The sequence below is a fragment of the Arachis stenosperma genome, chromosome 3 (genome assembly GCF_014773155.1).
Source record: "Arachis stenosperma cultivar V10309 chromosome 3, arast.V10309.gnm1.PFL2, whole genome shotgun sequence".
Classification (NCBI taxonomy): domain Eukaryota; kingdom Viridiplantae; phylum Streptophyta; class Magnoliopsida; order Fabales; family Fabaceae; genus Arachis; species Arachis stenosperma.
This window is the reverse complement of record NC_080379.1, coordinates 9,615,924-9,631,260: the sequence shown is the minus strand read 5'-3', so window position 1 is coordinate 9,631,260 and position 15,337 is coordinate 9,615,924. Positions and strand designations below refer to the sequence as shown.

The window sequence follows — 15,337 nt, the reverse complement described above, 5'->3', positions numbered from 1 at the left end:
GTTTTGACTGATATTGTTAACAATAAAAATAGAGAAAATTCAACTTACATTTATTCATCAGTTGATTTTGTTGACCTTTGGCATAGCTGGTTTTGACATGCTAATCTACTTTATATTTTTTAATTAAAAAATGCGTTTAATTAATAAATTGAATGATTCTAATTTAAATAAAAACATAATATTTGTGTCAAAATAAAAATAACTAAAAGACCTTTTAAACAGGTGACTAAATAAAGTAAATTATTAAAACTTGTGTACAGTGAATTGAGTGATATGTTTAACTTAGCTTTTAAATATCCTCCTCCTATTATTTTTGTTGAATAATTATTTTAGATATCTAAAGTTGTACGTGTTGAGAATCAAGGATGAGACATGTGAAATATTTATATTATTAAATATAAAATTTGAATCTTGCTAAAAATGTATTTTAAAGATATATTTTAAAAATATTTGCCAAAAATTATTAAATACATAAAAAATTAACAAATTATTATCAAACTCTTAATTAGCTAAATCCATATAATTAAAGTAGATAACTAACTTGATAAGAAAATTGACTAAGCTTCATAATAACATAGATTAATTATCATATTTGGATTAATTATCATATTTGGCAGTAAATACTCCAATTCCTAACAATTTTTCTTCAAACAAATTAGTTTTCTAACAAAAAGAATTTCATAAATTGTTCTGTAATCTTTTAGAATATTAAGAAAATTAATTCCTAATAAAATGAAAGAATAATTTAGTCTCTTTTTTAAAAATGTTTGACAATTTAATTTCTCAACTATATTAATTTTTAGAAAAATAAAAAAGGCAATTTATAATATTTTTTTTTGGTCGCTCCATCTCTTTCTTGAGGGAAAAGGAAAAAAATCCAAAAAACTATCGGGTACCCGACCCGGACAAGATAAGACCCCCATAAACCCTAAAACCCTACAAACTGAAACTGCACACCTTCCCCTAACTACTCATTACGACAAGGTATGTGTTTTTCTCTCAATTTTCTTTCCGATTCCTTTCTCTCATGTCATTTGATCTAACTCATTTTCGTAATTTCGTTTTGCTTTTATGCCCGTTACATACTTGTGCGTTTTCTGCATCTGATTCTGCTTCTTTTTTTTTGTTATTATAGGATCCTTTTTGATTGATGTAGTTCTGTTTATTGATTAATTTCTTAGCTAATTGGTGTTTGTGTGTTAGGGTAGATCAATATGAATAACATGAAGGTTCCAAATGTTCCTGGTGGAGGGCTTTCTGCTCTGCTCAAAGTTAGCATCTTTGGTGGTCTTGCTGTGTATGGAGCTGCAAACAGCTTGTACAATGTTGAGGGAGGGCACCGAGCTATCGTCTTCAATCGCATTGTTGGTGTCAAAGATAAGGTTTGTTTCATCTTCAATCACTGTTCAATTGAAATGTTTGTGATGTGTTTTGCAACTTGCAGCACTTGTTCCATTCTGAAAGGGTATTCTGTGGAAGTATTTTGTTATGAATTTCTGGCTTGATATGAAGTTTTTGTTTTGGGAACATTGGGAATGAACTTGAAGCTGTTTTGCTTGTCTTTCATGTTTATGTATGATCTCTAGAGTCATATAGGTTCAAGGAAAGATTACAACCTGGGTAGTGGGTATGATCTAGCAACACAGTATTTTACTATTTGTCGATAATTCATTGTTGAGCTGGGATAACAGGTCGATTCAGTTCATGATAAGTATAAATATTTGGCTCGGCTACTCCTTAAATGCTTGCTTCTGAGTGAAGCACGGAATTCTTGGAACCCTATCTCTCTTTATTGTATGCTTCTGTTCAGTTTTCATGTCACATTCAATCTTCTAGGGTTGAAGGTGAAAAGCCTTATGGTAGACTAACAGTCTTCTTGTGAAGCATGAGTCAAAAACAGTGTCAATGTGCTTCTATATATCTGAATCAGTGTATTCCAAAGTCCTGCATATGGTAAACTGGTTGTTATGTATCAACAAACTATGCTTGTCTGTAGGTCTATCCTGAAGGAACACATTTTATGATTCCTTGGTTCGAGAGGCCTGTGATCTATGATGTCCGTGCACGGCCTCATTTAGTGGAGAGTACATCAGGAAGTCGTGATCTCCAAATGGTAAGTCTTTTCCTTTGCCCTCCTTATTTGGTGTTTCATGAACATGATCCTGCAGTGTGCTTGAATATATATGTGGCTGTAATTAACCCTGTTTCGCCCTTTTCACGTGGTACACTTTGCTCAGATTCCTATTTTTTGAACTAATTAAGTTCTTACTTCATTAGTTTATGCCTTAATGGAGGGTTCTTTTATTTTCCCCTCCAAGGCCTCCATATATTTGTGTAGCATACTCCACAATTATTTGTACTTTGTGTTCCTTGTTTCATGCATATTTATCTTCCTTTTTTTGCCAGGTGAGAATTGGACTCAGGGTCCTTACCCGTCCCCTACCAAGTCATTTACCAACAATTTACCGAACCCTGGGTGAGAATTATAACGAGAGGGTCTTGCCTTCTATTATACATGAAACTCTGAAAGCTGTGGTTGCACAGTACAATGCCAGTCAGCTCATTACTCAGAGAGAGGTGAGTATTTGGACACATTCTCTTCTCTTTTCTGCTTTATATCTAATGCTTTGATTGTTAGTTATATGATCTTCACTTCTCAGTTGCAATTTGTATTCTCGGGAATTAAGTAAAGTAAATTTACTTTTGATTTAATACCAAAGTGATAGTTCTATCTGAATAGTGGGACTGATTATTAATAAAACATATTTTACAGAATGTCAGTAGAGAAATAAGGAAGATCTTGACTGAAAGGGCCTCACATTTCAATATTGCATTGGATGATGTGTCAATCACAAGCTTGACATTTGGTAAGGAATTTACAGCCGCAATTGAAGCCAAGCAGGTTGCTGCTCAAGAAGCTGAGAGGGCTAAGTTTGTGGTAGAAAAAGCTGAACAGGACAAAAGAAGTGCTGTTATTAGAGCTCAGGTAAAATAGTTGGCGCAATCTTATGTTGGGACTGTTCTTACTTAGTATAATAGTTGGCTTCCATGCTTTAGTATTTCTGAATTGCCAGTTATTATACGGCTATACCAAACCATACAAAGTCTGAATATCATGAAAATTAAACAATTGAGAAGTAGTCCTTTTCAACTTGATTCTTTTGTACATTTTAAAGGCTTATTTTATTTTTTCTTTAAACAGGGAGAAGCCAAGAGTGCACAATTGATTGGTCAAGCTATTGCCAATAATCCTGCATTTATCACCTTGAGGAAAATTGAAGCTGCAAGGGAAATCGCTCATACAATTTCAAACTCTGCTAACAAGGTTTACTTGAATTCAGATGACCTCTTGCTGAATCTTCAAGAGATGAATTTGGAGCCAGCGGGGAAGAGATAGTTGTGTGAGGTTGAGTTCACTTTTTCTCGTCTATCCTTTTTTCTTTGCGGCTTCATTAAACCAAGTTGTTAGGGGAAAAAATTGTGATCATAAAGTGTACCATGTGAAACAAAGGATGTTCTCTCAGGTTTCAGTACCTGTATTCTTGAACTGTCACTATCTTTTGTTGGATGTCAAGGAATTACTTCTTGTTTATTGTGGGATAATGATTATGCTGTTACTTGGTAATTGGCACGGTCTTGTGTTTGACATTTTCCTTTTTGGCCAGTGTGTTTGGCTTTATATTTAGGATGCTTGTTGAGGCTAAAACTACAAGTACCAATAATTGGTTTCATCTACACCATTGAGATAGTAATAGTTAGTTGCCTAATCCTCAATTGTGGTAATATAGAGAATGGTGCAAAGTATTCTGTAATAAGTAATCTAGTTTCGGCATTCATTTCTCTTAGTTTTGCATGCTTATTTTGACATTCTTTTTTGGGAGAGACAAATACACACATTTCTGTCAAATCAAATCCTGCTATTAAGGTAACTCCGAATTTTGTTTTTTCTTAAAATATTTTATATACGAGTTAACTACGAAGGGAATTAGTTAGCGAAACACTTATTATACTGGGTTAAATTCAGTTCCAGTCAAATTTAGTTAGAGCGTGCTGACTTTAAATAGTTAATAGAAGACAAAATAGAGTAATATAAAAAGTGTTTATTAAAAATCAGAAATTTGCTTCATAAATACAGTGAATAATTATCTCAAAGAAAATTGAGTGCAAGGAGTTCATTCTTTGTTAACTATATCATCTTCGTGTGAAATTAAATAATTGGGCGAGTTTCACCAAATTTGTTAGGAACAGTAATGCACAAGAAAATAATAGGAAATTTGATTAGAGTCCAATCAATGGTTTAACAAAAGCAAACGGTAGATGAATGAATGGATAAAGAAGAATGAGCAGTGAGATGGTTGAGATGTTCTTCTGGAGCGAAAGCAGCAGTAACCCTAATTCGATCCAATTTCTGCAAAACCAATCCAATAATAATAATAATAATAATAATCTGGTACTCCTTTCTGGCCCTCCTTCAAGTGGGAAAACCTCTTTGATTTTCCAGTTTGCATTCAACGTCGCATTACACTCTTCCAATTCAAATGTCATCTTCATTTGCAACCGCCACAGGTTCGATTCCAAACCCCCTTTTCTCTCTCAGGTAACCACTCACAACTAACAACTACCAACTCTCTCTCTAATTTGAAACCAGATCCACCTCCTTCATGCATTCTTTTTCTTGAATTTCAGGGCATTGATCCATCTTCTGATGTCTTCCACCGTATTCAAATGAAGTATGTGAATGATGATCAGGATATCAGGAACTTCTTTGCTGCCTTCCACCTGTTTGATACTTTGCCTGCTGCTCTTGTTATCGACGATTTCGGACATTTCTTTGACAACAAGTAAAGTTCCCTCTCTCTTTCATGTTTCCCATGCACAATGCCCTATGGATTTAATTTCTATGGATTATGACCTTAAAAACATGTTTTATGCATACATCCAATCATGTATTACCGTGATAACGAAAGTGTTCAACACGAAGATGTTAATAGCCAAAAACTATTAGATAACTTGATAGTTGATATGTTTGACTAAACTATTTAACATAATACTTGTCAATATCTTACATATCCATTATCTTAAGAGTCACACGAACGCAAACATCTGAATTGACAATGTCTATTTGGTGTACTGCGTAACAATTTTAGTAACTGATATAGTTTATATTTTCCATTATTTTGGTTTGGTTTTAAATTATGTGAAGGAGTTGCCAACATCGTTATTCTAATTCTCGAGGAAGAGAATTAGCAATGGTCAAGACTCTAGCCTTATGCCACAATGCAATCACTTATGCAAAGTAAGTATAGTTATTTGTATATGCTGCCATCACTATAATGTTGTTGGAAACAGCAGGGAATGTTACAACTGAATAGAATAAGGTTGTTTTTTCATTTTGACAATTGAACAAGGAGTAACAAGATATGGATGAATGATGAGCTTCTTTCTTTTCTGGCAGTCAAAAAAGTTCTTGCAAGCTTGTCCTATCTGCTACTCTTACACACCATGGTGATTCCCCAAGGTTTCAATTCATCTACAGCAAATGGGTACACACCACTTTTACCATTAAAGGTTGTTGGTTATCCATTACTCCCTTATCTACATTTAGATTCCATATCATTGTTTTTTTTTTAAATGTCATCTTTCTTTTAATGTGTGTTTATCAGCTGATACACGAGTGTACTAACTAGTTGTCATTGGTATTTTTAATTATTTGTTATTTTGTGTTGCAGAAGGGGATGTATGGGGATCATTTATTCTGAAAGAGAAGAATAGCAACACAGGTAAGAATAAAGCTGCAAAATATTCCATAGCTCTTCAGTATCTGGCCTTAGATGAAATTGTAGAAGATCAAATAGAATAGCACATAGGTTACGTTATTTGTATTCATTTTTGTTTAAAAATTATTAAATGGTTGTAGGATCATATGAGATGGGCTTATACCCATTCAACAGTTAAAAAAAATGTTAACTATGTGTACGAGATAAAATGAGTATATTTACCTGTTCAACAGTTACAAGTGATTGATGAGCTATGCTGTGTCAATACAGTTATGTCTATAATTCGTTACACTGAACTTGGATATCCTGCATGTTCAATGAAACCCTGTGAGTGTGAAAGAAACAATAGTAGGTGTTTAAGCAGTACTTATCAGTTATCAGATATTCAGATTAGCAATTTTGATTAATTCTTCAATTTGATCAACAGAATTTCTACGAAAATCTTAGGGTTTGCTAAGAGTGTGCTACACTGCCCAGATTTTAGTTACTAGAGAGTTTTCAGACACAATTGGCAAGTGACAACTTCAGGTCAACCTGTTTTAATGTCTCCGTTGGATTTCTTATTTCTCAAACTCAGGGGCCATGCTAAGAATGAACTAATTAATATGGGTTTTGCAGCTCAATAATTTTTGGGCACTTATTAAGATTTCTAAAGTGAAAATTAAAATAATACAAACCAACTTGGGTTGGTCGAGTAAATAACTTGCTTGTTTGGTTAAGCAAATGTCAGGAGTTTGAATCCTGTTTTGTACATATAATAATTCATTGGACAACGCCAAACCCTTAAAGATATTAGTGTAATGAAAATATTTAGTTTGAAACATCATGTGATTAGACTAGATGCTTTAAATCTAATCTTAGGGTTCCACACTAAGTAAGTACATTTAGTTTGAACAAGCTAGGGTGAACCATAGGGCAGGTAAAGTGATTAGCATTTAGCAGCATCTATAAAGAAAGATTAGCTTCTTGTAGAACCCTGCATAGATAGGTATTCCCCTAGTGCTAGTGTTTTTATTTACTTTTAAAAAAGTATGTGGTTGAAATTTGAAGGTGGTGACACTAGAGTAGAACTGGTGGCAAGTGGCAATTACTAATAATATATGTTGGGCCATTGGAATCATATTTATGTTCATAGCTCCGTCATGTCTATGATTTTGATGATCAGCATTCAGCAGCAGTGGCACCACTGCATTCAATACCCTAATATTTTGGTTTGTGTAAGTGTCAATTTCAATTCAATGAGTGTAATTTTGGTATCCATCTTTCTTGGGAATTAATCAGCTACTGTTTGACAATTGTATGAGCCGTTCTTAGGAAGGAAATTGAATAATGTCTATAAGCTAATCATATTTCTACCTCTCCCATTTCTAATGAAACATATAGCTTATTACTAGCTACTTTATTGGCGGTTGGTTTATACCAATAATTTAAACATTTAAGTAACAAGATTTTGGGCAACACAATGTATCTTATTTATTTATTGGTATTATGTAGTTGTATCATATTTTTAAGAATAAAATTGTTATCTTCGCATAAAAATCAATTACTAAATCAGTTACTATATATTTAAATATATTAATTTATATATTTTTTAACTAAATAATTAACTGTTAAAATAATTAAATCTTCCATTGTAATATAATTAAACCTGTAATAGATAAATAATCAAACTTATTTATCATAGTATAATACTTTTTTTTTTATAAAATATCAAATATGTATTATATATATAATAACTGATTAGTTGTTAATTTTTAGTTTATTTGTAATATGATTGTTGTAAGAATGTATTTTGGTATATTATTAGTCTATCAAAAATTCTAGATTAAATTATTCTATTAGTTTTTATAATTTTTTTAAATTTGTAATTAAGTTTATATATTTTAAAAAATTTTAATTAGATTTTTATACTAATTTTGAATTTTTAGTTATATCTTTTTTAATAGTAAATGTTATAATTCATCTTACACTATTATTAAACATGTTTCAAAATATTTAAACGTTTTCGGAACAGCAATAATATGATTATAAATTTAAAATTAATATAAATACTTAATTAAAAATTTTAAAGTATAAAAATTCAATTACAAAATTATTAAAATGATAGGAAGTAATTTAACCTAAAATCTAAGGATGCATAAATATTATGACATGGACAATATAGTAACATAATTGTTTTCAATGAAGCTTTTGTGTGACTGAATCACTTGTGAAAGCATATAAATTTGCTTGGAATTGGAAGAAGCAATGGAAGAATCTAACAGATGGCAAACCACATTTTTCTCATATTCCATCAAATAGGTGACTCATCTTGTCCTCTACATGTCACAATCTCAACCTCCTAAGTGTCAATCAAGAAAAAAAAAAAAAAAAAAACGGACATTGTTGCCAAACTCAACCTACCCTAGTAAGTAGTAACCCAAAATTTTTCCTTCTAACTAGTCATCTAGTTTAGTTTACTTAACAAACGTTTGCAGAAGATGACAACATGCGAATTTTAATTTGCTGTCTTTTTCGAGGTTCTTCTACTTTATCAGAGGATAAATTAAAACTAATCTTCATATACACTATTCAGAAGATTATTTAAAAAAAAAAACAAAAAATTGATCATTATTACATTATATGATCAAGCTTTTAATGACCAAATTCAAATTTACTTAATATTTTAGTTAAGTTTTATTAGCATTTAATAATTTTTTAGAATAGATAAATAGATCATTTAATAAAGTTTAATTGTATGTATTATCAATTGAAATACATTTCATTACCATAAAAAAAGTTTAGAAACGTTCAATTATATATTAAAAGTATTTAATCCGAATTCTTCAAAATCTTTTATACTCCATAGTATTGTAAGATTAAATAATAGAATGAGGCTATTTTAACGTTCAAACTTGAAAGTATGTCAAAACTGATTTCATTAGTAATTTTTTTGGTGTCTTTTCATTTAGTAATATGATTATTAAGAGCTTAGCAATTGTGTTTAAATTAGATGCATTCCATTCATTTAAACGCATTCATAACCACAATACATTGAAAAGAATTTACCCGAAATTCTAAAATTGTATTTTAAAAAGATCAAAACTCAAGTACAGTTATTTTTATATAAAATTATTAAAATTATTAATTAAAAATTATTAAATAATTCAATATATTTAACTAATTTATTATTTAATAATTTTCAATTATTACTTTCACATTAAGATAAGGAAGTTTTCAACCCAAAAAATATGCATTGAAGTTAATTCACTGAATCTAACCTAAGTTCAAATACAGATGCATATTTGTATTAATTACTTTCTAATGAAATATGGTTGAAAGACACTTAATGACAACAAATTAAATAAATCAAACTTCAATATCAATCAAATGTATGTGTACACAATTCATACACAACTCAACAAATACAAAAATAACCTCAAAACTAGTTTTATCCATAAAAAAATGTTTATCACTAAAAGTGCAAACAGTCATCACAAAAAATTAGCAGATATAAACAAAATTGCAAACGAAAATTAGTGATTTATATGAACAAAAAAATTATAAATAAAAACAGAAAGGTCACACACACACCACATCAGTGCCTTGTAAAAAACGCATCCTTTTGTGTGTGTCTGTTTTTGGTTTGGGTTCGGAGTGAGGCTCGGTTGTGGACTTTTAGAAGATCAAAGATAATATAAGTAATTTGACCTTTTTACCCTTTTACCCTTGTTCTACCCTCCATCACCCGCCACTACAAAAGTGTAGCCCCCACTTCCCAAGTTCCAATCTTTTCCTCTTCTTCTTTCTCTCTCTACCATAGTTTGAGAAAGTTCTCTTTTTTTTTTTTTTTTTTTCTTTGGGTGTGTTTTTCTGCCACCAAATTAAAAGTCCAAAGTGTTATATAGCACTTAGTTCCTATATGATAGAGCAGGATCAATAGCTCACAATAAACACAAAGAAGAAATTTTGCAAAAAGAAAAAGAAACAACTAGAATCTCATCATCATGGTTAGTACTTTATTTGCAGTACAATAGAATTTACATATATAGTACTATCAACAATCAATGCAAAAGTATACAATTTAAAAATGGGTTTTTTCTTTAAAAAAATAAAATAAAATAAAAATTCAACCTTTTTGTTGAAATTTTGGGGTTTGATGAATCTATTGAATTATTCACTAACTTTGCATTTTTTTTGTAAATGGGTATAATATGGAATTTAGGGAGGTGGATTCAATGAAGAATATGGAGGAATAACAATGGAAGAAGAAGAAGAGAAGAATAAGTGGCCACCATGGCTGAAACCACTTCTGAAAACAAGCTTCTTTGTTCAATGCAAAGTCCATCAAGATTCTCATAAGAGTGAATGCAACATGTATTGTTTGGATTGTGTTAATGGTGCTCTTTGTTCTGCATGTCTGTCATCACACAAAGATCATAGAACAATTCAGGTAATTAGAAAATTTTGGTCAAACCCAAAACAAATTGGTCAATGAATCTATCATGACTCAATCTGATTCAATTCTCAAAATATTTAAAGTATTTTGGTGTTTGTTAATCTGATTTAGTTTCTTGTTCTTACATTGTTATAAGATCCAGTTCCCTTTTGATATGCACAAAATAAAATAAAATAAAATAAATCTGTCTTGGTTTCATCGTTACCCGCACGTGCCATTTAATGCTGAGTATGTTGCAAACTCCACAAAAGTCAGAGTTTTAGTTGCAAAATTTTGCACTTTAGATTTTGATTTTTTTTTTCATAATTCCCAATTGAATAATTGTTTATATTGCTCAATTTTGTTGTCCACTGGTTCAGCTTGGTATAGATAATAGCTTGATTTATTTTTATTTTATTTTTTTGGTATTATTTTCTTTGAGCTAGAATAAATAAATAATGTGGATAATATCCTCTGATGTAGATTTTTTTTTTCAATTTGTTTTTTCATATTTAATTTTGAAAGATAAGGAGGTCTTCATACCATGATGTGATAAGAGTGTCTGAGATTCAGAAATTTCTGGACATAACAGGGGTCCAAACCTACATTATTAACAGTGCCAAGATTGTGTTCTTGAATGAGAGGCCTCAACCTAGGCCTGGAAAAGGTGTCACCAATACCTGCCAAGTTTGTGAGCGCAGCCTCCTTGATTCCTTCAACTTCTGCTCACTTGGTTGTAAGGTACAATAATATTTTCTATCCGATCCGATCTAATCCGTATTTTATTCATAATATTTGTCATTTTAATGTTTGATATATTCGATGTATATTCATAACTTAACATGTATTTAGATGTAATATGTGTTTAGAAGTTTTAATACATTCCTTAATTCAATGTATCCGACTGTAAATTCAAGATACATTGAGTTAAGGATATATCAGATTTTGAAAATGATCGATATTACAAAATAAAGTGAACAGTTTTTTTAGTTTGTGAACACTTGTTGATTTGTTTTTAGTTTCAAACATTTTTGTTATTCGGATTTAGTGAAAAAAAAAATCACGAACCAAACTAATATTTTGTTGTAACATAGTTGGTGTCTTGGTGAGCATGATTTCCTAAATTTTTGGAAATGTTGCATATAAAGTCACACAAGAATACGAAGATGATGAGCATTGGTGGACAAAATAATAAATAACCTCTTCAAGTTTTCAATTCTTTTATTTAGATTGTTGGAACCTCCAAGAAATTTAGGAAGAAGAGAATGTTGGGGGAAACTGATGGTTCTTCAGATGGAGAAGGGTCAATGAATGGCATTGGCAATGGAACTGCTAGGAACAAAATAATCCAAAGTTTTACGCCTTCGACGCCACCGCCGACGGCGGTCAACTACAGAACTTCTTCCAAGAGAAGGAAAGGAGTTCCACATAGATCTCCAATGGGGGGAGGACTTATAATAGAATACTAAAAATATTACACTAGATTATTATTATTATTATACTTCGCGTGTTTGGTTTTTGTTTTAGGAAGCTCTCAAATCATGGTTTTGTTGGAAACCATGTTTGGGAGCTTAAAAAATGAAAAACCAAACATTCTTTATAGTGAAAAGAAAAGATATAGCATGTGCTGTCCTAAGAAAATATGCTTTGAATTTTTACATAGTTTTACAATGCCTGAGCCTTGATCCATGAGGCCGGTGATGGGAACTATTATTTTATCTTTTGTATAGAACAAGAAATAGGATGAAAAAAATGAAAATTACCCCAAGAAAAAGGGAAAAAGGGAAGGAAAAAAAGAGAGGGAAAATTATGTGTGTTAGAAAGGAAATAATGATATATAGTATATAGTGTAGAGTAGGGAGTATTTTCATGTTGATATATAAGAATGGGATTATTGATGCATATATGTTTTAATAATGTATTATATGGTTAATGTAAATAGTGGCTTGTAGAAAGGAATTTGTATAGCATCAAAATTAGACAAATAATAAAAGGGTTATGGTGATGATGATGATGATATTCCTTAGCTTATTGGGTTTTGTCTTTTTTATCCTAAAAGTTGAAAGTATATTTGTTTGTGTGGTGTTCTGGTGGATGGATGAGTGGTTAAACTTTTAATTTTGATAATCAATTAGCTTTTGATATTTTTATCTTTTTTTTTTTCTGCTTTTCAAGCTTCATGACCTTCTCATGAAGTTAATGGAATAAATCAAGTGTGATGCATATAAAGTGCATTGGTGTGTAGTGTGTTTGCTTCTTTTCCATAACGAAGATTGAATTATGAACACAATGTACTTTTAGATTAATTAAAAAATAATAATAAATGACTAGTTCCATAAAAATATTTTCATGTGATTTTGGAAAAAAAAAAGGAAAGATGGTTCTTTTTATAAAAGAAAATATCACACAAAAAAATTATGTACAAAATATTTTCTACAGATTTAATAAAAAATTTATTTTTTATTGATTTATCCTTAAATTTTTTTACTTTAGAGTTTATGATTAAGACTTTATAATTTGAAGAAAATGTTAGCATTAATTAAGCTTATCCTATTGTTTAAGTTTCCTTTCTTTTTTTTTTTCTTTTTTTCCCTTTTAACTTCTAGATTAGGCTTCCATTTTCCTGCTTTCCATGGGTCAAATGTATTAGGTTTGGATTAAAAATCTTTTAAGGCGGTTCAGTTAGATACGTACATTATTTTTTTAATTAATGTGACCTTTTTTTATATATATTTATGTGATCTTAATTATTGAAGAAGTTTGGAAATTTTCATTTGACATTTTTCCCCATCTTTTAGGCTGGTTTAATTTGTGCGTCGTTTTATTGGAATGTTTGAATTCATGAAAATGTTAATATGTTTCCCAAAAAAAGAATATTTTTATTTTTTAAAAATTAATTTGCTATTAAAAATGAAGAAAAAAATATTCTAAATTTTAAATTATAAATTCTATTTTTAAACTAAATTTTAAATTTAAATTAATGATATAAAATATAATAAATAATAGATAGTTAAAATTTATTCAATTAATAAAGAATAATGCTACACTTATATATTTAGCAAAAATATTTAAGACTGAACTATGAAAGTGAGTGGAGTTAGAAAATTTTTTTAGGAAGATCAATACTTACGAGCTAATTTTAAGAAAAAATATTTCTTTAAATTATAAAATATTTAAACATCAATAATTTAGTGTGGTGTGGTGTAGAATTATTCATGCATGAAAAATGACGATGTTAAAAATAATAAAATATCATGCAATATAGATACATCTAAAAATACGTTGAAATAAGTTTGGTGGATCTTAAGTAATAATAAAATAAAATCATGTATATCGAGAATTTGTCACAAAGATAGCGGTTAATAATAATAATAATAATAATAATAAAAGTATTAGTAGCATATATAGAAGTAATAATAAATAAAACAAATCAAAGCTAAATATTTTTCCTTTTTAAAGTTGATATCGTTACTTTATCAAGAATAATGAATAATTCAACATTATGCAATAAATTGTTAAAAAGGGTGACTATACAAATTAATGCTTATAAGTTTAATCTCAATCCACAAATGCTTGATTATGAGATTCCCCCACTTCAACAGTAAGATTCCTTTACTGAAACTATTTCAATCATTACAACCATTATTAAAAAACCACAACAATGTGAATCAAATGAAACTGAACATTGTACTTTGAAGAGGCAGGGAAAATTTGTACAATCTATTGTCTTAAATAAACGTTTGATATGGTTTCACTTTTTTGTAACGTCTATGATTAAATTAAATTACTTTAGTTTTTAGTAAAAATAAATGGTTCTTAATCTCCGATAATCATAATGAAGAAAAATGTGAAAAGAAAATACATTATGTAAAGAATTTAAACTTTTTGAAAATTTTATTTAATTAAATTTTGTTATATCATTATAAGTATCTAATTTTCACAAAAAGAGAAAAAAAAACAACTTAAAAGCTATATATTTATTATAATCCTATGCTTATTATATACATGAATCAAAGTATATTAATATTATATATAATTGTAGCAGTATCACTTCCGAATCAATATACAAAGCATTCCCATAACTTTTTGTTAAAGAATAAAGATATATTAGAGTGGATGTGGATTTTATATCAGTTTAATTATATATTTAATATCATTATAAAATATGAGACATTCATTAAATTAATTTTTAAAAGATATAAATATAAATCAAATTACTCATTTTGTTAAATAAATAATAACATATCACATATTATTTTATAAGATATCATTATACACAATAATCATATAATTTATTATTATATTTTTTAATATTAATTTGAGGCGTCTAATTTTTTAAAACTAAATTGACAACACATAGAGATCTTTTAATGACATTTAAGAATTAATCCTTTAATTATAGTTATTAAAAATGAAGGGGAATAAAAAAAAAAGAATTTTGGATGGTGAAGGTAGATGTGAAATATTGGAGATATTGAGGGGTATAAGTGTAAAAGTAGGTTTTTGTCGCTATTATATATATTTGCGGGAATCCTTACCGGTATTACCGGTAAAGCAAGCTAACCTAATCTATTATCTGACCCCACACAACCCTTCTCCGCCGCCTCACCAAGACACTCTTCATAACCACTTTCCAAAAATATTTTTTTTTTTAAAGAAAAAATCCAATAAAATCACAGATATCCTAAGTATTATTATTAGAGGTTCCATTAATCTGCTATAAATAGATAGGGACTCGCAATTATTTTGACATTCACAAGATTCGATATCCAGATTTCTACTACTTAAGATTTAACTATTTATAACTTGTAAATAATTTTAGATTTAATCATTTTCTTAATTTTTATAATTGTATCAAATTTATAATTAAATTTTTATATCTTTTAGTTAAATTTTTATATTATTTTTAGTTTTATAATCAAATTTTTGTCGACATAATTAAGAATCTAATTAGATATTTGATTATATATTTTTTAAATAAATATTTTAATAATTTTAACGTTTTTAATATAAAAATAATCTAATTACAAAATTAAAAATAGTATGAGAATTCACAATTTTAAATAAAACTATAAAGACGAATAGAATAATTATACCTTAATTTTATGTTGGTAGATAAATTATAAATATATGTTTAATTAGC

The 15,337-nt window shown here is 29.2% G+C and overlaps 3 protein-coding genes across 4 annotated transcripts; all 3 read left to right on the top strand.

The window, feature by feature from the left end:
* Positions 1–934: 934 nt before the first annotated feature.
* On the top strand, positions 935–3,859 carry LOC130970741 (prohibitin-1, mitochondrial). Of its 2 annotated transcripts, none has more exons than XM_057896913.1 (6): positions 935–984; positions 1,209–1,382; positions 1,997–2,113; positions 2,407–2,577; positions 2,774–2,986; positions 3,203–3,859. In XM_057896913.1, the coding sequence occupies exons 2-6, from the start codon at positions 1,215–1,217 to the stop codon at positions 3,395–3,397; spliced, it is 864 nt and encodes a 287-aa protein (XP_057752896.1). In that variant the 5' UTR covers positions 935–984; positions 1,209–1,214; the 3' UTR covers positions 3,398–3,859. The 2 variants fall into 2 exon arrangements, with proteins under 2 accessions (XP_057752896.1, XP_057752898.1); XM_057896915.1 differs by having other exon boundaries at positions 952–984; positions 1,204–1,382.
* Positions 3,860–4,162: 303 nt separating this feature from the next.
* LOC130970203 (uncharacterized) lies at positions 4,163–6,369 on the top strand. Its single transcript, XM_057896199.1, has 5 exons — positions 4,163–4,597; positions 4,687–4,841; positions 5,204–5,296; positions 5,456–5,568; positions 5,730–6,369. The coding sequence occupies exons 1-5, from the start codon at positions 4,340–4,342 to the stop codon at positions 5,858–5,860; spliced, it is 750 nt and encodes a 249-aa protein (XP_057752182.1). The 5' UTR covers positions 4,163–4,339; the 3' UTR covers positions 5,861–6,369.
* A 3,184-nt stretch (positions 6,370–9,553) lies between these two features.
* On the top strand, positions 9,554–12,220 carry LOC130970168 (protein RGF1 INDUCIBLE TRANSCRIPTION FACTOR 1-like). Its single transcript, XM_057896160.1, has 4 exons — positions 9,554–9,766; positions 9,982–10,209; positions 10,720–10,935; positions 11,424–12,220. Exons 1-4 carry the CDS (start codon positions 9,764–9,766, stop codon positions 11,661–11,663), a joined length of 687 nt encoding a protein of 228 aa, XP_057752143.1. The 5' UTR covers positions 9,554–9,763; the 3' UTR covers positions 11,664–12,220.
* Positions 12,221–15,337: the final 3,117 nt, after the last annotated feature.

Bases quoted from the DNA above. Each gene is read 5' to 3' on its own strand.
- LOC130970741 (XM_057896913.1), top strand. From the start codon at position 1,215: ATGAATAACATGAAGGTTCCAAATGTTCCTGGTGGAGGGCTTTCTGCT. The intron at 1,383-1,996 runs GTTTGTTTCATC...GCTTGTCTGTAG, and splicing joins TTGTTGGTGTCAAAGATAAG to GTCTATCCTGAAGGAACACA. The intron at 2,987-3,202 runs GTAAAATAGTTG...TTCTTTAAACAG, and splicing joins GTGCTGTTATTAGAGCTCAG to GGAGAAGCCAAGAGTGCACA.
- LOC130970203 (XM_057896199.1), top strand. From the start codon at position 4,340: ATGAGCAGTGAGATGGTTGAGATGTTCTTCTGGAGCGAAAGCAGCAGT. The intron at 4,598-4,686 runs GTAACCACTCAC...CTTGAATTTCAG, and splicing joins AACCCCCTTTTCTCTCTCAG to GGCATTGATCCATCTTCTGA. The intron at 5,297-5,455 runs GTAAGTATAGTT...CTTTTCTGGCAG, and splicing joins AATGCAATCACTTATGCAAA to TCAAAAAAGTTCTTGCAAGC.
- LOC130970168 (XM_057896160.1), top strand. The intron at 10,210-10,719 runs GTAATTAGAAAA...TAATTTTGAAAG, and splicing joins AAGATCATAGAACAATTCAG to ATAAGGAGGTCTTCATACCA. The intron at 10,936-11,423 runs GTACAATAATAT...TCTTTTATTTAG, and splicing joins TCTGCTCACTTGGTTGTAAG to ATTGTTGGAACCTCCAAGAA.